The sequence below is a fragment of the Pezoporus wallicus genome, unplaced genomic scaffold, assembly GCF_028554395.1.
Source record: "Pezoporus wallicus isolate ANWC-B61680 ecotype Strahan unplaced genomic scaffold, APGP_CSIRO_Pwel_v1 contig_161, whole genome shotgun sequence".
NCBI classification, from domain to species: domain Eukaryota; kingdom Metazoa; phylum Chordata; class Aves; order Psittaciformes; family Psittacidae; genus Pezoporus; species Pezoporus wallicus.
Window position 1 is genome coordinate 3,106,745 of NW_026642654.1, and position 27,108 is coordinate 3,133,852.

At 35.9% G+C, this 27,108-nt stretch overlaps 1 protein-coding gene across 4 annotated transcripts in view; it reads left to right on the forward strand.

Moving 5' to 3' along the window:
* NBAS (NBAS subunit of NRZ tethering complex) overlaps positions 1-27,108 on the forward strand; it is a 182,562-nt gene that overhangs the window by 58,898 nt on the left and 96,556 nt on the right. For 3 of the 4 annotated variants that reach the window (XM_057431920.1, XM_057431921.1, XM_057431924.1), the window contains exons 31-38: positions 2,598-2,710; positions 5,674-5,787; positions 12,425-12,538; positions 13,441-13,598; positions 15,720-15,818; positions 21,695-21,862; positions 22,468-22,581; positions 22,819-22,942. In XM_057431920.1, the coding sequence (XP_057287903.1) occupies positions 2,598-2,710; positions 5,674-5,787; positions 12,425-12,538; positions 13,441-13,598; positions 15,720-15,818; positions 21,695-21,862; positions 22,468-22,581; positions 22,819-22,942 (1,004 nt within the window). The remainder of the gene's footprint in view (positions 1-2,597; positions 2,711-5,673; positions 5,788-12,424; positions 12,539-13,440; positions 13,599-15,719; positions 15,819-21,694; positions 21,863-22,467; positions 22,582-22,818; positions 22,943-27,108) is intronic. The other variant, XM_057431922.1, reaches the window with a different exon arrangement.

The window sequence follows — 27,108 nt, forward strand, 5'->3', positions numbered from 1 at the left end:
GGGGGCCTACATTCTCTCTAGTCTGTTTTGTTTTTTATTTGCTATGTACTTGTAGAATCCCTTCCTGTTATCTTTAATACCTCTAGCTAAGTTTAATTCTAACTGTGTCTTAGCTTTCCTAACTTGGTCCCTAGCTTCCCAGACAACATCCCTGTACTCTTCCCAGGCTGCCTGTCCTTGCTTCCACTACTTATTATAAGCCTCTTTTTTCAACTGAATTTTCCTCAGCAGCTCCTTATCCATCCAAGGAGGTCTCCCAGCCCTCCTGCTGCACTTCCTTCTAGTTGGGATGCAACACTCCTGAGCTTGCAGCAGGCGATCCTTGAATATCAACCAACAGTCTTGGGCCCCCTGCCCTCTAGGGCTATATCCCATGGAACCTTCCTAAGCAGGTTCCTGAAGAGGCCAAAGTCTGCTCTTTTGAAGTCCAGGGCAGTGAGCTTGCTGCACGCTCTTCTCACTGTCCTGAGGATCTCAAATTCGAGCATCTCATGATCGCTGCATCCAAGGCTGCCCTGCAGCATCACATTTCCAACGAGCCCTTCCCTGTCGGTGAGCATGAGGTCAAGCATGGCACCTCTCCTTGTCAGCTCCTCTATTACTTGCAGAAGGAAGTTGTCTTCTACACAATCGAAGAACCTCCTGGATTGCTTTTGCCGGGCCGTACTGTCCTTCCAACAGCTGTCAGGGTGGTTGAAGTCACCCATGAGAACAAGGGCCTGTGAGCGTGAGGCTTTTCCTATCTGTCTGTGGAGCACTTCATCCACATCCACATATCTTTATAAAGTACTGCTTTCACTTAGACATGAGTATACTTATCTGTTAATTACAGAAAAAAAGATTATTTTTTTCCCCTGAAGACACAAATCCATCTTGACCCATAATAGTATGTACATACATGTTAACATTTTGAGTAGTGACTACAGTAATACAGTCAAACTGTTTGTAATAAATTAGCCTTTTTCAAATTAAGACATTTTTGTCAATAAAATATTGTTATTGTGAAGTTCTGTGGATTGAAAAATCATGTATTTTACATTAGGGATTAAAGGAAGAGCAATTTTACAGTTTGCCTTGAGTGACATTTATATTCTCCATAACTTAACTAGAAAATTACTGAAGAAGCGTTGTTTGCTTCTCTCTAATCCGCTTAAGATTGTTCCTCTCTCCCATCCGAAACGCACACAGCCTGCTTTGGTTGAAGATATCCCTGCTCATTGCAGGGGACAGTTGGATTAGATCACCTTTAAACCTTCCAACCGAAACTATTCTATGATTCTGTTACTCTGTAATCAGTATGAAAACCTGATTTAATGTCATCATAAAATTAGGGTTTATTTACTTTTCTTTTTCTTCAGTCTTCTATTGAGAGTCTTTTCCACTAGCAGGCTCTGGAAATATAAAAGTATTGTTTTTAATTTACCATAAGGGTCAAATTTATCTTCCGGTTTTATGTTGATTCCTCAAAATACGCAGATGATAGCTTGAATACTTGTTATAAATGTTCACTGTGTGTTTATTCCATTTAGTAAGGTGTTTTGCTCCTTCTCTGATTTTTCTTCAGACAGTTGTTTCATGTTAACTAATTTCCATTACTGATTATCACAGTTATCTCCTGTTAGCCTTCCTGTTTGAGTTGTTTTAGGCAAAACATATTTATCTTCTCTTTAGCTAGCTCTCTTTCTTTTCACTCCTGTTTTAACCTCTACCCTGAAGTGTTTCTGAGTGCTCCTAAAAAATGTTCAGATGGGAATATAGCTCACATACAATTGTATTTTTGATGTAAACATGTCTATTTCTTAATAAACATGTAGAGCTAAAAGCCATATGACAAATTGCACAAATAATATATTTTCCTGATTTAATGTGCATGGTGAATGAGGCTTTTGAAATCTGAGCCTGTTTTGCATGTGGACTTTTTTTAAAACATGTATTAATAAATCTGCATATGAGCACACTGTACCAGAATGGGTGTTTTATTTTAAACAGTAATCTAAAAGCTGATTACGTCAATATAATATTCATAACACATATGATTTTGAAGTATTTAAAACGTTAGTAATTGTATGCATTAATTCATCTTCAGAACAGTTCTGTGGTTTGTTTTGTTGGGTTTTTTAAATCTTTCTTTCCATTTGTGAACCTACTTGAGAAAACAATATGTAACAACGGCTCTAACATTTCATTTTCAATTAAATTCTTAGATTTTTGCTTTTATGTTCTTGTATGTGGCAACACCAAAATGCAATGATTAGAAGAGTAATAATTTTTTAAGTGATTATGTATTTAAGTACATGTTTTCAGTGTCTTTCATTAAATTTATTGCAGGCCTAAATCCAAGAGGGTTTAGGTAATGTTGTTATCATAAGTAGGTGTTGAAGTCTGTGGTGGTCCAAGACTAGAATTTTGTTACAATGTTTAGCAAGCCATAACAGAGATACAGTCCCAGACACTTACAGTATGTGTTACAGGACTAGTGAGTTTTTTGGCAATTCTTAAGCACAATAAACTACTGCTTTCCCTGCCCCCCATTGCCCCTCCACAATTCAAGTTTATTCAACAGCTTTTTGAAAAAAAAGATTTTCTTTCTTATTTAGGTGCTGTCTGCAACTTATTGTAGACTGTCCAAGTGCTATTCAGGAGGAGCTAGATCTCATTCGTGCTCTTGGCTACCTAGAAGAATTTGGTGTGAAAATGTTACCACTACAAGGTACTGCATATTTTTATTCTTCATATGATTAGTTGAATCACAGGCATACGTATGTGTGGCAGCTAGTTTACTGCTGTGTGAATGTTGCATGCACATACCAAAAAACGATTGTTTAAAAGCATTGTTCAGTTGATGTGAGATTATAAAAGTGTCTGCATATAGAATCTGTGTTCTGGGACTTAGTTTAAGCAGGACTTTTTAGAGTACTGAGTAGCTGAAGCTCCAACTGACCTCACCAGAAGTAGCTTGAGCTCAGCTTTTATTTGCAAAATAATCTGCACCATCTCATCTGCTGCTGAGCTTTAAAATAATGGGTGGGAGAGAGGTAGTTCATTTGTAGGCAGTTCTCATGTCTCCACTGGGCTGTTTGGTTTTGAAGTATATAAAACACTGGAAGTGCACTTTTGCAAGGTGTTCCTTCTGTGACTTGTTGAAAACTTTAAATCTATTTTGGAGCTCTCAGTCCAGTGATATGGAAAGTTGTTGGACAGAAGTTGAAAATAAAAGATGATTATGAATAATGAGATAAAGGGGAAAATTGAATATATTGCATCATATTTTATTGCTTATAGATTGTGCCAAAGTAACAGAGTTCATTGCTACAGGTTGTGGGTTGACCCTGGCTGGATTCCAACTGCCCATCAGGGACTTTCTATCAGTCCCCCCCTCAGCTGAGGAGGGGGGGCAGAAAATAGAATGAAAGGCTCGTGAGTTGAGATAAGGATGGGGGGGATCACTCACCAGTTACTGTCATAGGCAAAACAAACTCCCCAAAATACTTTTTTTTGGGGGGGGGGGGGGGGGGGGGGGATTATTGCCAGTCAAATTAGAGTAGGATAATGAGAAATTGAAAATAAATATTTAAAAAAATACCTTCCCCCCACCTCTGCCTTCTTCCCAGGCCCAACTTCACTCCCAAGCTCTTTATCTCCTTCTCCCCAGCTGTGCAGGGGGAAGGGGAGTGGGAGTTGTGGTCAGTTCATCACACGTTGTCTCGTCGCAGGCTCTTTTGAGCATCCCCGTGCTTTGCTTTGGGGTCCTCCGTGGGCTGCACGGGTACAGTGAAGCTTGAATCTGCAGCATGTCAGCAACTATGTGAAAATGCACAAACCCTGATACTGAAAGTTCTTGAAAAGGCTGACGAGAGCACTGAGTACCAATGAAACATTATGATGGTCCTGTTTTACTTCTGGTGTTCTTCAGAGAAATACCGGGATTTATAGAAAGCACAGCTGGGTCTATAGAAAACAAAGCATGTTCTTGGTGTCTATTGTTACTTTACTTAGGTTTTCTCTTCCTCTTCTCTTTTAATCCGAAGTATTACTTAAAAGTAGGCTGATGCTCATATGATATATTCAGAAATCTTAACATTTGTCAGTTAAGTCTGGCTTCTAGAACCTGCAATATTGCAGTTGACTCCTAGGTAAAAAATATTTTTAGTCAGCTTATTCATCCTGTAGAAGAGTGCACACATTTTCTTCATCTTTTTTGGTGTGGAGATGAAGATATCATTTAAAAAAAGTGGAAACATAATTGTGTATTAACAGTATGTGTAATAAGGCTGATCTAGACTAATTAGAATATGTGAAATCATACCTGTAAATTCGTTAATGATCCTGGCTTATCCTTTCTTCAGTATCTTTCATGTAAATTGAATTAATCTTGCAAGATTAACATTCTGTTTTAAAGTTTTAATGAAAACCTTCAAACGGTCAGTTACTTTGCTAGAATATCATTAAAATACCATTAAGGATCAGTTATTCCAACAGTAAGATTTAGCAGAAGACAAATTTGCACTTTTATATTTAGTTTTTTGTAGAGCTTCATCCCTTTATGTTTTATCAAATTCAGCAGTTAAGGTTGTGAACTATTATTACAATATATTTTAATAAAATCTGTTTTGGAGACTCCTTATTAACATAAGAGGTGAAGAAAAGTCCACCTTTACTGAAAGTGTTTGACCCATTGTATTACTACAGATTACTTTTGGTTACATTAGCTATTTAAAAAAAAAAATCCTTGCTTGTGCAAACAGTGAATGAAAACATTTTGCTGCTGTATACGTATATGTGTGAGATAGAATATTGAGTATGAACATAAATGTGTAGCCTTTCCCTGCTCCTCTGTTCTTAATTGGTTTTAATCTAATTTGCTTTACAGAATTTATTAATAGAATTTGCATTATGTGATTGCTTCTTCGCCCTTTTTGGGAGGCCTGATATCATGTTTTAAGCCCAATTTGCTAATGCAGAGTTCATCCCCTATGCAGACATTAATGTCTTGCTGAGTGTTAAGTGGAAGATCTGCATGCTGTTCCTCTGTGTTCCAAGAACTTTCATGAAAATGTTACCTTTTTAAAGCAGCAGCCTCAAGTTAGCCACCCACTAACTAGCTAAAAAAAGCTCTGGAACTGGTTCATGATATTAAATTATGCAGTGTTTAATACTTGGTGAATTAAAACAGCCTGAAGACTTTGCCTATAACATTTCTTTCAGTCTTTTTGATATATCCTGTCCACCCTAAAATCAAATGTAGCATGAAATATTAGTTATTTATAACATTATGAACGAAAGTTAATGTCTGTTTCAGCAGTCTTCCTGTGACTGTTGCAGAAATAATTAAAAAAAAGTAGAAAATATATGGTTAGTCATATAAATATAAAAACATTGATTCTGAAAACCTGAAACAAAGAAGTTTTCATTCAGGTTAGTCTCTCTTTTCTTCCTTCCTTTCTTCCCAGCCTGACTTGTTAGGGATTTGGGCTGGATATATTGTAATATTATTTTAACTTTTGGTTCATAGGTATAATTGAGGATCTGCTTGCAAGTAACTTTGGGCTAGTTTTCAGATTGTGTTTGCATTCTTGTACTCCCTAACACTCTTTCTGTGCCTGCATTGTTTAGCCAGGAATACAAAGTAGGTGTCATTTGTACAGTCCATAACACCTGTTCTTCTTTCCACAGTGCGTTTATGTTCAGATCGACTCAGTCTCATCAAGGACTGTCTTGCTCAGATGTCAACAAATTATAAACAGTCCGCTAAGCTCTTGGGACTTGCAAATTTGCTAAGGGTTGCAGGTAAGTTGTGTTAATAAGCATGAATTCTAATGCAGCATGCATTTGTGTTATGCTTTAGGATGTTTGCGTTGATCATTAGAATGTGTGTTTAAGGATATCACATGAACTAGATGACCTTTGAAGGTTCCTTGAAACCCAAATTATCCTATGATTCTGTGGTTCTGTCGTCACTAAAAGTCACCTGGAAGAACAGTCACTTAAGTAAGAGGGGAAAAAAGTCATCTGGAATGCATAAACTTCAGCTGTTAGACTTTTGTCTATGGTTCATGTATCTCTTTCATGCACTAAAAATAGTGCATTAGCTTGAGTATTCATTTGAGCAACTGAACATCTTCAAGGATTGAATCCTAAGGATATTAGGGATTTGTTTTTTTTTGTTTTATTGTTGTTTTTTTTTTTGCGTTTTTTTTGATAGCCTACCAAAAGTGTCTGGCAGGTCTTTTGACTTCTGAAAACCATTTATTTAATCAGTGCTACTGCAAATGCAATACTGCTTTATCTTTATAATGTAAAAATAGAATGTGGAAATACATACTTCATGCAGTGTGATATATAAGTTCAGTGCGTTCTGGCTTTGTCACTGATGCATACCTGACTAATTCCTTTCTCTCTCTGTTAAATTGTGGGGTTTCTTGTTTGTTTGTTTGCAAGACTTTTGAAAAAAAATATCCCCATATTGGTTCTTAACATTTCTGTACTGCTCTTTCCCTCTCCTCTGTGCTTCCTCCCACATCGGGTTAGAATCTGTCAGTTTTTCTTCTTAATATTCTGGGTTCTCAGACTAATGCTGCTGATTTTTGTTTTACCTTCTTTTTGAATCTAAATTATTCTCTTTGAGAAAGGGAAATGCAAAATCCACAGTGATTCTGAGAATCTTAGGAACACCAAATACTTTGTCAAGTACTGTTATCCTAGTTCCTTTAGTAGTAGATTGGCATCTACAGTGCAATGGCATGTATCTTTGGATGGGGAACAAACTCTTGGTTCCTACCTCCAGAGACTTAAAGATATGAGAGGCAATGTGTATGAGTTAGAGAACTTTAGGGAATTCATATAGAGCTCTTTGGTGCGGTAATGTCTGCTTGTGTATAATCATAGTGACACTTACTGAAACACCACTGAAAGGAGAGATACTTAAAGCAAGATGATGAAATGGCCTCCTGATTTTTTTCCTCTTTGTGTGGGTATGCTGCTGGAGAAAACCGGAAGATGAATGTGTAAGGTGATTAATTTTTAAGCAGGTGCAGGAGTTAAAATTGTATATTTATTCTGAGTTATTTTATTGCTACAAATTGTATATTTATTCTGAGTGCTGGGCTCTTGGTGAACCTTGGGAATAATGCTAATGGTTGTCCTGTGGCATGTATGGAGTTTTAATAGTAAAAGTATATTTCAAGAATGAATCCTGATAAGGAATACACTACTTTGACGCTTACTTTTCTTGTCTCTTATGCTAAATAAACAACTTGGTGACCTTCAAAATTATCTTTTGATTTTAGAATAACATGTATTTGATTAAAAACCATTTCAGTATCACTGAGGGATGACTAGTCATATAGCTTATATTGAAGTGCTGTTTTCTGTGCAGGATATTTATTTACAAGCAGGATATGGGTTCAGTTATGAGAATGCCATAGTTGTGCTTTGTACCTAAACTTGTTTGTTGTAGGAGATGGGCTATGGAAAACGGGTTTCTTTCATTTTAAGAAACTCAGTATTTCTTTAATCTCTTCATTTTTCTGGACTTGAAAGCTATAAACAGTATGCCACTATTGCAGCAGGGTTTTTTTTTGTGCCTGCCATTCCATCCAATTGATGAATATCCAGAAGAGTATCCAAAAGCATTCAGAGGAAACGTGATTGTCATTGCTATTTTAAGTCATGCATGCAAATCCAATAGTTTACCAATAAATAAAAGAAAGTCACTAGAGCCTTACTTTTGTAGTCTTCAGTTACTGCTATATGTACTTCCAATGAGTGGTGGAATAGGTAACCTTACACTGAATTTAATGTTGCTTGTGATTTTAATAGGTAGGTTAATAATACCTTTAAAACCAGATTTTAAGTGGAATGCTGACATAACCTTAATCATAGTCTATAAATGAAGAGTCTTATCAAATTTAACAGCAAGCATAAACTAAAATAAAGGAAAATAAGTAGAAATGGTATTTCTGTATTTGTCAACTTATAATTTAAGTTATTTAATATATTTAAGTTATCAATTAGTTTTTAGTATGATAAAGAGTAATTTAGGACTTCTTTTAGTCATAAGAATGATAACAAACATTGATATCCCACAAATTAGTTTGCAGCCAAAATGGTAGATCATACAGATTTTAAAATTTGTGAATGAGTGTGTTTTATTTTAAACTGGATATTAGAAAAGGAAAACATGCTTTGCAGTTTTAGCACAGGTAGTCTTTATTAGCAGGTTTAAAACTACTTGTTAGGGGTAACTCGATTTCTAACAGCTTATAATGAAAGGGAATGATTTTACAGAGATATATTGGAATGAGTCTGAGTACTGAAAAAGAATCTAGGGATTGAACTCTATGGACTTGCTTAATGAAGATTTAGATAAAGTGCTGCTCATTAGTGATTGTGATGTGCTTCCTACATCTAGTATACATTTTATACATGTGTATATATAAAGTATATAATACATGCTATGCTATATAGCCTTTAAAATACTGTGATCATATATATATATTTTAGTTTCATTTCTAAGAGAATCCATTTGCTGTGCATACAAGGGTAGAGTGCACATGATCATCCCGAAGGAGCTTTTGGAGCTGTGTTCTCTAAATAGAATTTGTTTAGAGAGAAGCATTGAAAGTGAGTAATAGAATTTACATTCATACTTATCAAAGCTAAAATATTGCTTAGGTAATGATCTATCAGCTAGCCTCTTAATTGCTTTAAAGTATTTGATTAATGACAGTAAACTCTACTTAAACCTCATGTCACTACCTCTGTAAAGGAGGCACACAAGTGTTAGCTCTATTTCACATATGGGCAAAGTGAGTGAGGGATAATGTACTCAGCATGACAGCAAGAAAATATAAGGCTGCTGAGGGAGCTGGAGCTGTTGTACATCTCATGATTCTCACTTAATCCGCACTCTCAGTTAAGAAGGGTGTGAAAAAATTCACTTTGTGCAATTGCTTACAAAATAGAGGAGCAAAAAAAAAGTAAAAAACAAACAAACAAACAAAAAAAACTTATCAGAAGTTAAAAGCATTTTCTGTACCATTACTGTCTATCAAAAAGATCTCATGAGTATTGCTCTTAATTTTTTGAGGCAGACTCTCTAGAAATGTCTTGTTACTCTCTTTTCTCTCAACTTTCTGTAGTAGTATAGTTAATTTTAATATCTCTAAGCTAATTATAGTAATTTTAAGATTTGCTCACATTCCTAAGTCAAGTTATTTTTTAAAATCCACTTTCCTCAACACTGACATTCTTGCTTAATACATTGAGAAGTAACCATACAGATGGTTTCTGATCTCTTAAATGTAGGTGACATAGAATTTCTAGAGTACACATACAATTTCGATATCATTTGACTTTTAAGTTTTTGTGACATGGTTTCACTCATGATGTTTCATCCACTCACAAATAGAATATATCTTACCCAAAGTGTTTCAGTAAGCTTTATTTTTTCCTTTTCTTTATATGACCCAAACTGGATCGAAACTTTCAGAAGTATTTCTTTTCTTTCTTAAAAAAATACATTTTTTTTTATTTCTTAAAAAAAAAAAATTCTATTATTACTGAGACTCCATATTTTTTCTCTCATAATTTATAATAAAATCGTAGCCTCATTTAGATTGGAAAAGACCCTTAAGATCACCAAGTCCAACCATTAACCCAGTAGCACTGCCATGTCCCTAAGTACCACATCTACACATCTTTTAAATACCTTCAGGGGTGGTGTCACAGCCCCTTCCCTGGACAGCCTGTTCCAGTGTTTGACAACCCAGTCAATGTAGAATTTCTGTCAACCTCCCATGGTTCAACTTGAAGCCATTTCCTCTCATCTTGTCACTTAGGAAGATGCTATATCTGCTTGTCTCAAAACGTCATAACAAAAAGATGCAGAAAGAACTTTGGAGAGTTAAATCTGTGTTTTGTAAACCTTTGAATATAAATGCGTTTTCCGTATTACATAAGGAGACAGTAGTCCAAAGGAACTGAACACACGCAAACTTTGACAGATAATAAAAGGGAGACAAAGGCATCCTTTCCAGTTTCTAAACTTGATTTGTTTCAGTCTGGATAACAGACATTAAGGCTTAATGCAGAATTATTGTGTAGTATAATAACATCACCATTTTAGTAGTTCTTCTCATTGAACCTTTCTTGGTTTTAAATCCTGGATGTCTGTCAAAATGGTAAAGGGAACAATTCAGAATTCAAAACTCCCACTTTTGTAAGACTTCATTATTAAAAGTTCCTTCAAGTGAGGCATCACAAAGCTGAAGCAGTGAATTTTTTCCTGTTTGAATAGAAGAGCAAGACCGTGCCTTAAAACTGCAGTTGGTATCATTTTAAGTGACTGCACTGTTGAGGCAATGAAAGCCATGTGAGGAAAAGGTCGGGCTGTGCATTGCAGCGGATTCACTAGTCATGTCATAGATGACAGTTTTTCCGTGGCATAACAGCATCTGTCAAGGTAATGGAAGTTTAAATGAGTAAACAGTGGAGATGTGATGAGCACTTACAGCCATGGACTGGAAGAAAAACAATTCTTGTATTTTAGTTTGTGCTTTTGTAAAACATGTGGAGATGTATCCTTCTGCATCAAAACTAATCAACAAAAACATTGGGGATGGGGGACTAGTCAGCATACTTAAGCATAGTTAAGAGGAAAACTTTCTTACTTCAAGTGTTCCTCCTCTCTTGCCTCCAATCCCACTGATCTTTAAGTAGTAATAAATAGCAGTGATTATTTTGCTTAGCTGAAATCTGAAGGACAATAGTTTGATTATTTCTCTTACCTTTTATTTATGTCTGCTACATAGTGAGCTCTCTAAGAAGTAAAGCTGTCAGGGTGAAGTGGGCATCAGAAGGTGAATGGCAAGTACAGATCTCTTGCTTATAGAAATGACAGTTCACATTTATCTTGTCTAGATAGAAACACCTCTATGTCATCTGTAATTGCTTTTGCCTGAATGAGAAGTTCCTAGGTTCCTGAGGGCAAAATTTTGCAACAGAAGAGCCCTGAATGTGATTAATTTGTGTGTTGGCAGTATATCAGGCAAGAGGCCAAAAGATAAAATGATGGAAAGCCAACCTGTTCTCCCAGCTGGGTTAGTCATGACATGCTGGGATTAGGGAAATCTTGGCTGAGTTCAGTAATTAGGGTAACTTCCCTGAATGTCATTCTAGTGCAACTGCTACGTCTTTTCTTTTGAGAAAGTTTTAAAACAAAATTTGCTTTGCCTGTGGTAATGGACCTGTAAAATAGAGTTAAAAAATAACAGCTATGCAATTAAAGTACATGTATTCTTTAGATGGCTTTTGGAACCGGATCTGTTTAAACTTCTGAAATACTTGTATTTCACAAGTTGTCGTAATAGAGTTTCATAAACCAGTGCCCTTTTCAAGTGACTGAGTAAAATTGCTTTTAATAATAGGGGAGAAACATGAGTAGAAAGCTTGCAGTGAAAAACATCCACTCATTTTTATTAACTACTCGCCATCCTTCTTTACAATATTAAAATGAATAGTGTGAGATTATTTTTCTTGTATGTTTAGTCACCTTCTCATACAATGCATGGACATGCACGGTAGCTTGAGCACAAGTCTGGACCAGCTGGTGTCAGTAAAGTAAATAACTTTCATTCTCTTCTGTTCACTCTAAGTTAGAAAGAGCTTTTTTTTTTAAAAAACAGGTGTGTTATTTTTATTGGCTATGGCTGGTTTTGAAAAGGAGATGAGTTAGTTGTCTGGTTAGATTTTCATCTGTAAATGGTGATGTATTAAAATTAAGGTCACAATAATTTTGTACAAAGATTCTTGCTCAAAACTTTAGTCAGAAGAGATCAGTAGTATCTCAAGTGTTACTTTTGACTTGTAATGGGGGGAAGAGGTATTGTCAAGAAGATACTGTGACCAAGATGTGTGTGTGGTGTGAAAAAAACAGTTTCAGTTCTACTGACTCAATTTATGAGGGTAGGGATTTTTAAATACCTGTGTCTTCCACATGTCACAGATAATTTGGCTCTGTGAAATGGGATTTTAAACTGTCACTTTGTAAGCCGTAAGAAAACAAAACATTCAGAATTATTCTATTACAGGTCACAGAAGATTTTTTTCAATGTCAGAATTTTATATGTCGCTTACCTTAAATATCAGTTTTGAGCTATGTCTTGGCCATCACATAAATTCAGTTCTCAGAACTTTTTTATTTTCAACCTAGACATAACATGCTATGATTTTTTTTTTTTTTTTACTTAACCAGCTATGATAAAAATGTTTTTTGAAAAACTGTTTTTATTGTTTCTTTCAGGAATAAGTGGGTAATTTTTTTTTTTTTTTTTTGGCCATATAATTCTCTTAATAAATAAAATAGCAAGCTTAAGTTATCATTAATTTCAATTAACTAATAAAAATGTTTATTTTTTTCTTACAGGAGATGATCAGATGGAGAGAAAAGGTCAAGTTTTAATCCTTTTAGTGGAACAAGCTCTCGGTTTCCAGGACTACAAAGCAGCTAGTATGCATTGCCAGGAGCTCATGGCTGCAGGTGAAGTGAATAAATGGGGGTTGCATGGGCTCATGGTGGTCAAAATCTGAGTTCTGCTTCTTGGCTTACTGGGATCTCAGAGTGGTCCGTTTCATTCAAAGATCAGTTGCATTTTGTTTGAGAGTCAGCTGATATCTCTATGGAATGGAGATGCATACAGCAAATTCTATATGTAATATGACAGTTACTGAACTATTAGACATGTAACCATAGGGAGCTTTTCTGTGCCCCCAGGAATCACAATGTCTCATTCTTTCTATGCTGTATCTCTCTCAAACAGGTAAAAATACGTGACTGCAGCTAGCAGGAATGTGGAGGTCTTTTAGATGTCTTTCTGTCAAAACTCTTATAACATCTGTGCTAAATTATTTACATAATTTGTATATGTGAGGGTGTGAGTGAAGGTACATGACATATATGTGTCAAGCTACTATGGAATATAGGATTTGTTTCTTTGGATCTTTTTTCTGCCTGGAGATAGAGTAGGAAAATTCTGAGGTTAACTAAGGTTCTTGTAGTATATCAAGTGATATATTTTACTTTCTTTTTTCAGCCACTCCAGTAAGGTGTTCAATATCATGCTCTGAAGTAAATCATGCTTTTCTTATTGCAATGGAAAATAATATAATGAATATAAATAAAAATACAGTGTGTAGGTTTATAGATGCCTATTGTACTGATATCTACAATATGGTAATAACAAGTCTTCCGTGTATTTGGTCAGTCTAAAGTTGGGTTGTGTCTGTTTCATGGAGCCTTTATGGTTCCTTACTCAGGGATGTTAAGTGTTGTCAAGAATGCCACATGCCCTGCTTTATTTCATCCAGTAAGAATTATGCAGCATCCTCCTATTGCTTGTGAAGCTTACCAGCCGCAGAAGTACATATTGAGTTCTCTTGCAGGTTATTCTAAGAGCTGGGAAGTTTGCAGTCAGCTTGGGCAATCAGAAGGCTACCATGATTTGGGTATGCGTCAGGAACTCATGGCTTTTGCTCTGACGCACTGTCCCCCAGGTGCCATAGAGGCATTGTTGGGAGTGAGCAGTTCATTGCAAACCCAGGTAGGTGTTTTCTGAAACTTGTTTCATGCAAATTCAGTGCTTACCAAAGTAAAGGGGACTTGTGCTCATTTTGGAGTTTGTTCCCTTCAGTTCCTACCCCCAACAAGTTCATGTTTGTTCTACTTTATACTTTTACTGTTATATTTCAACAAATGAGGAGGTATTTTTTTTAAGTATTTTTATATGATGAGTTTGCTTCTCAAGTAGAAGTGCAGTTGTATTCTCTGTCTTTAGTTCATTTACTTTCTTAATTTATTGCCCAATGTAAACATTTTATTTGCAAATGCAGTTAAAGAATATTTGTAGTATTTTCCAGGTGTTTACGTCTTGTAATGCAGCTTCATTAAATGCCCACTTAAATGTCTATTAAATGTTTGTTCTGACATTTTAAAGATTTCTACCCAATATACAATTATTTTCTCACTTACTTCAACCATGTAATGGTTTTAACAAGTACAACAGGATTTTTCTGGGACATCTTTACCAACTTCTTAATCACATCTTAGGTGTTCAGCTGATCATATTATATATATTGTGTCATTTAAATGCAAGTTATGACAAGATGTCATAGCAAACCTTTTCAAAAGTTTTATTTGAAACTGCAGTGCAGTAATTTAGGTTGTCAAAATGTTAATTTGTGTTCAGTGTAATCATGGTTTGGCCTGCGTACTATTACTTGTTTAACTGTCTTATTTGTCTAAGAGTTCACAATGTTTGTGGATTTATCTTTGTATAGTAAAAACATGTTGGAGGTTTTGCATTCTGTGTGGCTGAAGAATGAGGGAGAAGGGAGTAGTAGCTACAGTACATACATTGTCTAAGGCAGCAGCAAATGCATGGCTCTTTTCTTTACAAAATTGTGTAGCAATGTGCATGAAAAATACAGGCAACATATGAAGACAGTCTGTGTTGCTTCAGTAACAGGGTAGTATCAAAATAAAATGGTATAAAGGATTTGAAATAAAGTCTAGCTTGTGAAAGCTATTTACTGTTCATTTTTTTTCCATCATAAAAGCACTCAAATTTGAGAGAGGTACGTATGAGCATAAACATGAATGGAATCTTTGTAGAATTGATACCCGTACAATATAGAAATACAGACTTGTTTCCTTCTGTACGTGCCTATGTTTAGAATTAGAATTTGAAGTCAGACAAATTTTTGGTGCTGGATAAACCAGGATTTGTTAGACTTCCTGTCAGCTCACTGCTTCTCTATTGCCGTCTCATTCTGTCTGAAGGCTTCATGTCCTGTCAGTTGTAACGCAGAGCAGCTGCTCAGCCACAGGTTATTACCCTCTTGCATCCCACTTCTCCAGGGGAAAAGGTTATCTATTTTCCCCATTCACAAAACTTAAGACTGAATTTGTTGCTCAGATTTATTAGTGCAGTGTCATTTGTAGAAAAAGACCAGTGATGATTAATTTGGTATTTTCCCCAGGAAGCCAAACCCGTGTAATGATTTCTGTCAAAGCATATTTAATCAGTTTCTTCTGCAATTACGTTTTCTGTAAGCTAAGTATAAGCTTTTCAAATTTGTTCATTAACGCTCCTATATGTTCTGTCCAAGCTTTTCACATATGTTCATTAATGCTCCTCTATGCTCTGTCTTTGTGTGTAGATAGATATATGCAAAAAAATCTTCGTCAGATGGTCAGGCTGACCAGACAATATAAATGTCTATAAGTATTTTTTGACCTTCATCTGTTCTATGGCATGTGGAAATTCTCCTCTCAGATCTACAATCTTGTGTAACATTTGCCTCTGTTGAGTTGTGCAACACCTGGGAGGCACAGTTCAGATAAGTGGTGTTTTTCATGTAAGATCTTTAGCCTACATAGTAAAGCAGCATGCATAAAATTAAAAAAAAAATAAAAAAAATCACATTGTATAGAGGAGGATTATGCAAGTCCATGGAGAAGGCAAGGTCATTTTACCTAGGGACTACAACAGTGAGAAGATGTCAGAGATACCTATGCGTTCTACCTGTTTTTCCCTTCACCCTTGTTTTTCTGTCATGGAAACTTTTACATCTGAATTTTTTGGGTTCCTTGTGACATTAGTCATAATTCTTACATTTGATTATTTGACTGGTAAGAGATTATATTTATTTTGTATTTATAGATTCTTTATCAGGCTGTGAATTACCAGTTTTTTCCTTCAGAAGGAGGTGAGAATGTAAATATCTCAGGACCTTCTTCATTGATCAGTAAGGATACAGAGGTAAGCTTTAAAGAGTTTTTTTAAAGTAATAAATATTTTGCTCTGCATTATGCTAAAGAGCTGAACTTGAGTTTTTATCAGCATTTAACATTCCAGATAAAATGCACAACTTCAAGATATCTACTGGTCTCTGTTCTTATTAGATTGTTTTAAGTTCAAGATTTTGCTTATGTATTTATAGTCTGTTCTGATTTTTCATTGCTTCTTCCTGAACAGTCTTAGCACCGTAGCAATTAAAAAAAAATAAATCCAGCAGTAGGAGAAAAGTGCAACAAAACTTAACATGATATCATAGATTAATGTTGGTTTGATTTTTGATCTGCCCCAATTGCTAAGCAACCTATTCAAAAATAAACCTGAGCTACACATTTAAGTAAAAAGTGTCTTGAAGCTTACGACTACTAGTTTATAACTTTCATGTATTGCATGTGAAATTATTTTCATGTATAAGATCAGAAGGAACATTGAGTCTTTTGTGGCACATAGAGGCAGGGCAGCATAAAAAGAGCTCTGCTATTCTTTTTACTTCTCCTGGTTATTATTTTAAGTTTGTACGTTTTCAATTGCAAGTTCATGTCTCTCTTTAAAGAAGATATAATTACCTATGTATACAAGAAATACCTTTTTTATCCTCTTCAGAACAGAAAATTCTAAGTTTAGCTTATTCTTTTCTCCCTTTTCTGTTTAAGCTTTTTTGTAGAAGTTAAACAGATCTTGTAGGGGTGGGGAGGAGGCCAGAAATTTTAAAGAAATATAGGAAAGAATATAGAAAGAAAGCAAAAAGGTGGTTCATGTTGCATAGTCTGGCTTTTTGAGGAAAGTATCCAAGTTGCAGCTTCCTTGATGTCCTTATACCTTTGGGGAATTTTTTACCAATGACAGCTGTAGATGGAATGTGCTAGTCTTTTTCTTTAGTATATTTAACACCATGTGGCTTAAAAAACAAAACCTCCCCATCACGTTATTGGAAGGGGAACAGATAACCTCAATGTATAGTTTTATATTTTGTGTCTTTCATGTATCTATTGGCTTATGTGTGTACTTGGTATACATATATGCATATGTAAATATTCATCATTACATTTATATAAAATGAATGGTCAGGAAAAGTAAAATAGCACTGAAAACAGTATTCAGAGGAAGAGAGCTGAACAGTTTATGCCTTTGATAGAATAAAGAACAGGTTTGTTTCAGTGGCATGAATTCTTTCTATTTCCTGGAAACTGGTAAATGAATCACTCAAAGAGAAATATTATTAATTAGATGTTAATAAAATTGTGGAGCCTCCTGATGTGGGTGTGGATGCTGATGTTTACAATATTTTAGTCTATGTAACAAATTTGTCATGCGTCATATATTCATACGCTATAGTACTATTGACTGTGTATTGTGATGGACCAATTAGACATGCGTGTAAATGATCCAGAAACTTATTCGGAAACGTACGGGTTTATCAGAGTTGAGTGAACTCACTAATTAACTTCATTATTGATTCAGTTTGGATATCTGAAGCACTTTTCATTATGCTGGGTAATTCGCATTCAGAAATTTCTGTAATGTATCTGTTGTGGTTTTTTTTTTCTTAAGTTCTTTCCCTGTTGTTGTGGTTGTCTGTTTAGAGTTGGAACTAAGCAGATGGTTGATCTGTCAAGTTTGTAGGTTGCTGCATTGAAGCTTTTTTCTTTCTGTTTTCTTATACTTGTTCTATGCATGTCATATTTCAGGCTGTTAAACTATGAAATGAATTCTGTATGTTTGCTAATTCTGTCTGTCGACTTCATAGGGTTTTATAGCTTCCTTCATTTCTTGCAATGACACAGAAACGTAGCCAAGAATTTAGTCACTGTCTAACCCTTTCTTTGTTACAAACATCTGAAATGTTAGAAAAGCAATATATCCAATCACTCAGTTTCTTTGACTTAACTGAATCCCCTAACTACAATTGCCATAGTTGCACTTCACATAATTCCTCATCCTTCGTATTCATTGTCTTGCACAGAATTTCAGTTTCTTCAAAGAAAAAACACGAGAAGTTTTTTTTTCACTTTCATTTTACTCCTTTTTCACTTATGTCATGATTAACTTATAGCATCCTTTTCACTAGCAGTTGACAAATGTTATTCTTTCTTATGTACTGATACCTTTTCAAATTGCTGCTTTAAATGAAATTTTCCTTACATTGACTTGACTAAGCTTCTTCTAGCATACATATATTTGGGCATCCCTTTCTCTGTTGCAATAAAAATACCTATCTGCAGGCACATCAGTTTCCCTTTCAAAGCTTTAGTGACCCTTTTTCTACCTCTTCTTACCTTCATTTACTATTCAATCATTAGTTGCCACTGTAATTTTTTTCATTATACCAGCCTACATCACTAGCTGGTCATAATTGTCAGTCATTATTCTCTTGATTAACTCCTTTCTAGAGATGTCTAAACTCATTTCATTGCTGTTGTTTTATGGTTTAATTCTTAAGCATTTTTTCCCTGAAACGAGTTGAAACTTGAAAGCAGCTGGCTGTATATCTCTACAGATAGCATAGAAATGTCACTTAACATTGCTATCCTATTGGCTTCAAGTATAACTTTTCCAAATTTTTGGTGGTCTTGCTATGATGGAAATTCTTGATTGCTACAATAAAGATGCATGTAATTATTCCGCAGGAGCTAATGCATTTACAGGAGAATATAGTCAGTTACTTTAGTGCCAATTTTCACTGTTGATTGAACTCATGGGATCCGTTGAAGAAATTATCCTTTGAAAGCTATAGTGATTCCAACATAGTAGACTATTTTTAAGCAAAGTGTTGTTTTCCTAATCCCCACCCTTTTTCCTCTTTGTTGGATGCTACAAATGCCTCAACAACCAATATTGCATTTCTCAAATAAAATATGTCAGTGACAAAATTAAGGTCTTGATTCATGAAAAGCATTTCTAAATATTATTGCTAACATTGTTAGATTAATGCTTAGTCAGAAGCTGTTTTGTGCCACTGATAACAAGAGTCTCTCAGACCTACCATTCAGACTGTTCTCAATCCACCTTGCCATCTACTTAAGCAGCCCACTTTTGAGCTTTTCCATGAGGTTGTCATGGGAGACAGTGTCGAAAGTCTTGCTGAAGTCCAGGCGGGCAAAATACAATGCTTTCCCCTCATCAGTCCAGCTTATTTGTCCAATTGTAGAAGACAATCAAGGTGGTTAAGCATGATTTCCCTTTGATGAATCCATGCTGACTACTTCTAATGACCTTCTTGTCTCCCACATGCATAGAGGTGGCCTTTAGGTTGAGCTGCTCCATCACCTTTTCCAGGGCTTGAGATGGGACTGACTGGCCTCGCCTAGTTCCCAGGGTCATCCTTCTTGCCCTTTTTAAAGACTATCAGGACTATCAGTAATGTCCGTTAGCTGCCTCAGGACTTATGGGTGCATCCCATAATAATCTTAATGCATATTAACTCTTAATGCATTGATTACTTTTTGCATGTTTTAATGCTGGCACCTTGACTAATTGCCATTAAAGACAACTCTCCCCCCCCCCCCCTTCCCCCCAGTAGTCCACACTGTAGGCGTTTATTAATCTCTCTTATGTTGCTTATTTAAAAAATAGTTGGCTTTGTCTTTTCATTAGACTGTTAGAATGATACATATGAGCATATATGAGTATAGATGTATATATGTATAAATATTTTTGCTGTTATTTCAGAGTATCTTGATAATTCAGAATTTGTTAGCTGACATTTTACATAAATTTAGATTCATGCAAATTTATTATTATTATTATTTACATTTTAATCAAAAATGTTTACTTTTATAATGGATATCAGGAAGAAATAAGAAAACAAGTTCCCTCAAGCACCCCTCAAAACCCCCAAACTATAATTTCCTCCTGAAGATAAAACTAAAGGATACAATTAAAGTTGTCTTCTTAAGATAGCATCTCCAACTCATTTATTTTGACAGATTGATTCCAGAGAGCAAAAATGTTACAGCCCGAAAATGGTGTTCTGGGTACACAGAGGAATGGATTTTCAGAAAACAATTCTTATTTGTGCAGAAAAGACTGTAATTATTTGTAAAGAGTTGAAATTCCTTTTAGAGAAAAAGCAGTAGAGTTTATCTGATAGCGGTGAAGCTATAGAAGCACACACACCGGCATACAAGTTGGTCTGTTAGTTTTGACACTACCGAAGGAGGTTTATTTTTTTAAACAAAATGATGTTTTGTTCAAATGCAGTTGAGAACCTGGGCTTTGTTTTGTTTTGTTTTTTTTTCGTCCCTGGTTCTGGTTTGGTTTGATTTTTTTTCCCCATGAAGCATCAGTTAGTTGTCCTGCAGTATCTATTTAAAAACAAAAGGCAAAGAGAGAAATCAGTATTCTGTATCTAACATTTAAAATAAATTACAAAAAACTTTTGTACTAAGTACAAAGAGTAGTTTATTTTAAAAATACACAAACAAGAAATTTTACCCAAGCCACTCTACCTTGAATTTTCTGTTGCTTTTTAACTTTTCAGAGTAAAAAAATCTATCATGTTCTTTCTTCACTTGGTGAAGTAGGAGTAGAAATTTCCAGTTTAGCCAGTCAGTTCGTTAGTTAGTGAAATACAGAATATGATTTTGGAAAAGATTTTAAAAAATGCTGAAGCCTTAGTAGAAAGAAGAACTTAAAATTGAACTGCTATTTCAGTGGTCAGCTTAAGGCAGTGATTGACTACATAGTAGAGTAAAAAATACTAAACATATGTTTGTCTACAGTGAAATTCTGCCTTATTGATGCTAATGTATTTTGTCACTGAGGTTACAGTGGGATGTAATTCATTTGAGTGTAACTTGGCATCCTTTTGCTCTGATGTCTGAAACTTAGTCATGAGTAAGTTGTAAACAAAGACCTCACAGTCAGTTATACAGGTAGAATTTTTCTGTTTCAGTACACTTCAGTGTATGGGGAATTGAATAATAGAGGTTTTGGGGAAAAAACATTGATGTAAAGCTGTTGAAGTTTTCTGTATGGAGGCAAATATTTATATTTCCTATTGCTGAAGACTGTGTTTACATTAGCATGCTAGTTATATTTTTGTCTGATGTGTGATCTTTGTAAAGGATGCAATTAACACAATCCTTTCAGGGCTGAACTAGCACAGATCAAATACCATGAATGTTCAGGGTATTATTTAAACGCCCTCTACATGAGGAAGAGCTCATACAGAAAGCTCCAGTTGTGGAACATGTCTTCTACTTTTAAGAATTGACTACATGTGAGTTTCCTGAGGCTCAGTGAAGATGTTTTGAAGGATAATGTGTAGATGGGTATGTGCATGTATTGCAGCCTTTTAGGTTTGCTGTATTTGGTAACTTTTAAGTGCCAACTGCAGAATTTCAGATCTTGATGATACTTTTCAACTTTGTCTAGAGACAAATGTGTACACCTGCTCACCATTTCTCCTGCAGAGAATTCAATTTAATCATCGCTACCTCTGTACAAATACAGGATTGTCTCTGTTACCAGCTTTCTTGAAGATTAATTTTAGCATGCTCAATCTCCTTATTTGGAGAGAGAACATTATTTTAACAGAAGCATTCAACAGTTATGTAAAACATTAAAATTATAAACTTTGTAGTTAAAAACAGCTGGTGTCTCTGGAAATGAGATTATGACTGAATAAAGGGCAAAATGGTCTGTTGCTCATGCTAGTCAGTTCAGATTGAAACTCCTAAATCACTGTTGACTTACCTTTTTGTTTGTTTTTATGACAGCTACTGCTTAAATCAATAATCATTAACAGTATCTGAACTCTAATGCATTTGGGTTTAGGTCATTAGCCTAATTAAAGCATGAGTCTAAAACTTGCCCTTGTGTGTTGGATATGCTCACAGGATGAAACCAACATCTCCTCTAGCCAGTCTGCTGATTTGTTGTACTGGACGACCTCAAAAACCATGAAGGTGCTGTCTAACACAACTATGACTACAAAAGCCATGCTGCATGCTGTCAGTGATGGACAGTGGTGGAAGAGACCATTAACTTATCTTCGACCATTACATGTAAGGGATTGCTGATGTGTCTCCAGACATTTACACGTTCACTGATACATGGGTATAAAAGCTAGGCTGCTTTGTAGGTGTCTGATAACTGAAGACCTCAAATCAGTAAATGAATTTGAGACATCATGAGATAGTTTACTGACAAATCCCAGTGAAATTAGGGGTCTAAAGCCGTTTCTGTTTCTTGTTTTCTAATCTGCTTGCACCTCCTTTCTCAGGACAATGTGAGAAGGCATAGTTGAAATTTGGCAGAATTTCAGAACTTTGGGGAAGAAAGCACAATGAAACCCACTCTTTAAACACTGTCATTTTATATTCAAAGCTGTTCCTTTTCAGTTTCTCTTTTCTACCTTCTGTATTTCAGTGCATTTTGTATAATGTTTATGATACTAGATTTCCTGATACTACTTTTGAGCATGATTCTCTTTCCTTTTTTTAAGAATACTGGACTGCATTCAGCATTGGTTTATGTAAGATGCCTCCTATCTTGCTCCCCATTGAATTAAATGATATTTTCAATTACAGTTGTTTCCCTTCTGAACAGCAGTTATAGACTTTTTAATGAGCTTTGTTGCAGGTAGGCTCAAGTATATTTATTCTTTCAGGGCCACGAATTTGGAGATGTATTAGAAGGTGGGCCTGGAGAAAATGCCACTGTGGAAAAACAAGGATGTCATCCATTTTATGAGTCTTTAATTGCTGATCCATATGTTGCAGAAGTAAGTTTGTTACAGAATTTGGAATTGTTAGGGGTTGTTTTGAAATCTTAGAATTAAGAAAGAATATGGATTTTGTATTATTTGTATGACATGAAATAGTAGTAGGAAAAAATCTGAAATTAGTGGAAAGGAAAGCAAATGCAGGAATTGAAGTAAATAGCTCACTTGCATGAAATGCAGTTAAATATAACTGCAGGGTGTAGTGCACCTGTATCAGTTATCTTATTTTACTTCTAGTCTGAAATCGGCTATGGCACATACCAGAACAATTCTTTGGAAAGCTTTGCAGAAGTATTACTGAGAACAGAGAAACTGACAGAAACAAAGAGTGAAGGAAAAGACCTACTTCCAACTACAGAAGGTACGGTTATGTGTATATTCACTCCACTATTTACTATATATAGTAAATACAGGAGAATCTGTGGATGGATTTAAATACATAGACTTGCATGCAATGATCTGAAGTATTGTCTGGGTAGTTTGTGTAAATTGTGATCCGGTCTAAGATCTCACATTGGTTAAGCCTTGGTAGAAATAGCTGTAGAAGTTTCAAGAGAAGCAGTATTTTTAAAAAGGGTTGTTCAGGAAAGACTAGAAATCTGAAAGGTGCCTTTAAATAAGCAGTAAGTGGTATTGGCAGGCTGTGAAAAATATGAATATAGTGGGGAGGAGGAAATTGTTGAAAGTTTTCTGAATGCTACCATGTACAGATATTTAAATGGAAATTTGAAATCTGTGTTAGTTATTTGCATGTCTACCTGTATGTGTGTTCATTTGTTCAGATTCTCTGTATTTTGTATAGCTTTCAGTATCGCAGGATCATTAGATTGTTTTATTTTCTAATGCTTAACTACAGATTCTGGAATTATTAGAACATTTTGTCTTCTGATGTTTCTATTTTTATGCTTAATAACTTGTTAATTGAAACAGTTTCACTTTAAAAAAACAGCAACAAAAAACCAGACCACACAAAACCACATATGTTTGTTTTTCTTTCCTTTTGCATATCTCCTACTGGTTTAAGAAATTAACTGTTTAAATATTTATATGCTATTAGTGTCTTTTGAAGGAACATATCTGTATTATATTTTACTTTGTGGAAATTTCTGCCATGAAAAATGAGTATATCACTTGCAATATGAGAAAAGTGTTAGACTTTCTTTCTAAACCACACAGTTTTATTCCGTTTAGTGAAAACGCACATATTTATCTTACAAGTATATGACTCAGTAGTTTGACATACGTGATGTTTCTGCAGATAACCTGTACAGTTGTAACAAAATAAGACTGTGAATTAGAAAAGGTCAGCAACAGCTTGTATAAATGGGAATGGGTTAATGTTTTGTTCCTTTCATGCACTTTTAAAGCAAAACTAGTCATAAATCAGTACTTAAGATCGCTTTTCTTGCATGCTGGAAGCCCATAAGTTTCTAGTTACAATACCTGTGTCTTAAAGGAGGGGAGGCAGGGATCAAAAAGGATTTGTTGCTTTCTTATGGCAAATAACAGGAGTTGGCAGATCTTTGGTAATACTTCCTGCTCCAACTTGAGTAATTGGAACTGGTTGTTTATAATTCAGTGGCTGCCTTTCGAGATGGATTTCCAGTTTTGGGGACTTTTCTTTAAAGAAGAAAACAAATTGTGGATTCCAGCTTTAGTTTTTGACCCTCTATTCCTGAAGTGTACAGACTGCTATTTTACCATTTTAATACCTCTGTTCTCTTAGAATAGAATCATAGAATAGTTAGGGTTGGAAAGGACCTTAAGATCATCTAGTTCCAACCCCCCTGCCATGGGCAGGGACACCTCACACTAAACCATCTCACCCAAGGCTCTGTCCAACCTGGCCTTGAACACCGTGAGGAATGGAGAATTCGCAACTTCCCTGGGCAACCCATTCCAGTGCCTCACCACCCTAACAGGAAAGAATATCTTCTTTATATTCAATCTAAACTTTCCCTGTTTAAGTTTTAACCCAATACCCCTTGTCCTGTCACTACAGTTCCTAATGAAGAGTCCCTGCCCAGCATCCCTATAAGCCCCCTTCAGATCTGGGAAGACTGCTATGAGGTCTCCCCACAGCTTTCTCTTCTCCAGGCTGAACAGCCCCAACTTTCTCAGCCTGTCTTCATATGGGAGGTGCTCCAGTCCCCTGATCATGCTCATGGCCCTCCTCTGGACTTGTTCCAACAGTTCCCTGTCCTTTTTATGTTGAGGACATCAGAACTGCACACAATACTCCAGGTGAGGTCTCACAAGAGCAGAGTAGAGGGGCAGGATCACCTCCTTCGACCTGCTGGTCACACTCCTTTTGATGCAGCCCAGGATACGGTTGGCTCTCTGGGCTGTGAGCACGCACTGCTGACTCATGTTCATTTTCTCATGGACCAGCACCCCCAAGTCCTTCTCTGCAGGGCTGCTCTGAATCTCTTCTCTGCCCAGCCTGTAGCAGTGGATGGGATTGCTCTGACCAAAGAGTGGATTGCTCTTCCACTGCTCTTATTCTATAGTCAATCTGAATTTCACTTATGAGTCCCTCCAACTGTGCTATGGAGCTGGGATTTCTGTATTTTCCTCTGGAAAACTGAGCTTGATTTATTCTGTACTCAGCAGTCCTCCTGTATGACTCCTGTTGGTAGTCAGTGGACAGTATTCTTCCACGTAAGTAACATAGCTTTCTGTAAACTAATAGGTTGGTAATTTGCTAATTGTAATGCATTTTGGCCTGGATTACAATATTGGATCCTGCCTCTTCCCCCTTTTTAATGCTTTGCTTTATAAATTCCCATGAAAGTCTTTATGATGAGCTAATGCTTTAATGATTGTGGAGCTTGAAAACATGCATATTAATAGCACACTGCCAAAATTTATATTAAAATATCATGCAGATACAAACCCCAGTTATTATTATGTGTCTTTCCCATGTTTTAAGGCTTGCTTTAAGGTTTTGGGAAGACTTTACAGTGTAAAACTTGAATGTTAGTAAGAGTTACTAACTGCTATGCTAGTAACTTACAGCAGATTTAATTTTATTTTGCTGACGAGTTTGAATCCCATTTGTTTCCTTCTGGCTGCTTTCTAGGACAGCTACAGCAGCAGGTTTCAGCTCCATTAAAAGAATTGACAGACCTGAAAGAAGATGCAGTTTAGCAAAGAAACCCTATTGTATTTAGCACATTGTCTTAGGAGAAGTTGAAGTCTGTTTTATTGCTACAGTAGTGTTGTGCTCCAGGTCTGAGGGAAAAACATTTGCCTCAGAGATGGTGTTCATGATAAAAATCAAGATAATGCTTTATGCTTCTTTTATGGATTTGGTAGGGTCGCTAGCCTTGGACTTTGACTCTTCTAGTCTTTTCTATCTGGATGCATTTTCAAGTGGTAACAGCCATCAAAGACTCTTTCCTCAGTTGTGTCATTATATTGCATCCAGACTTAGGATGTCCAAGGCAGTGTTGTGCATCTCTGTTTAATTCGTTGTCTTTCTTCATAGGCCTTAGGTATATGGATACAGGAACAAGCACACAGAAAATTTATGTTTATTGCATGAGTACAGTGGATGTACACTGTGGCAGGGGGTTGGAACTAGAAGATCTTTTAAGGTCCCTTCTAACCCAGTCCATTTGATAATTCTGCTTGGCTTTTTTTTTTTTTTCCTTTTTTTTTTTCCTCAGAGGGGATGATAATGGAGGCAGGTCTTTCTTTCTTCTTAAGTACATTCTGGCAAGTGGGATGCCTTCGTGTTGCGGTTCATGCATGGGTATTAATAAAGTCATTGTTTTCTGACCTTGTGTTGGTGCTGTGTTCTTTGTCATGATTGCTCTCTGAGGGTTGAAGAGACACTCTTTCTAGTGTGGCAGCTGTTGTGTTGCAGATGTCAAGTTAGAAGAGAACGCACGATTTATTATGTGTTCCCAAGGCTTTGCAATCATTAATTCTCCAGAGAATGGGAGAAGATTATTATTATTTGGTAAATTATTCTTTGCCTCCTCCCAGTTTTTTTCTGTTCAACTAGAGGCACTTGTAAGAATATATAAAGTAACTTTGGTTGTGTTTCCTTGGAGTAGTAAATAACCAAGTTTGCAAACTAATTCATCAGGATTTTAATTTAAATATTTCTAGAGTCCTGTTGGACAGTATAAAAAGTATTTTGCATGTAGCAGAAACAAGCTGTCAGCAGGAAAAAAATATTGATAAAAGCAATTTGAAGCAGACCATAGGTTCTTCTATCTGCAGTTAGCTGTGACTCATGTACACAGCCTCTGTGATGACTTGTCACATAGAAATTTGGGGGTTGTATCTAGCTGAGGGCCAGCATGTAAATTTACTTCAGGCTGATGGCAAATTAATGATAATCTAAAAAATTGTAAATGGTCATTCAGGCCTTTTATGAATCATTCTTTGAAACAAAGCATTCACTGTGGGGCTGTGTGAAGTAATAAAGTTTCAAGCCAGCATGCCCTCAGATTAGTTTTTGTAACGTGGGAATATAGGTATTTGAGACTTCTTTAAATCAGACAGCCAAGTTGC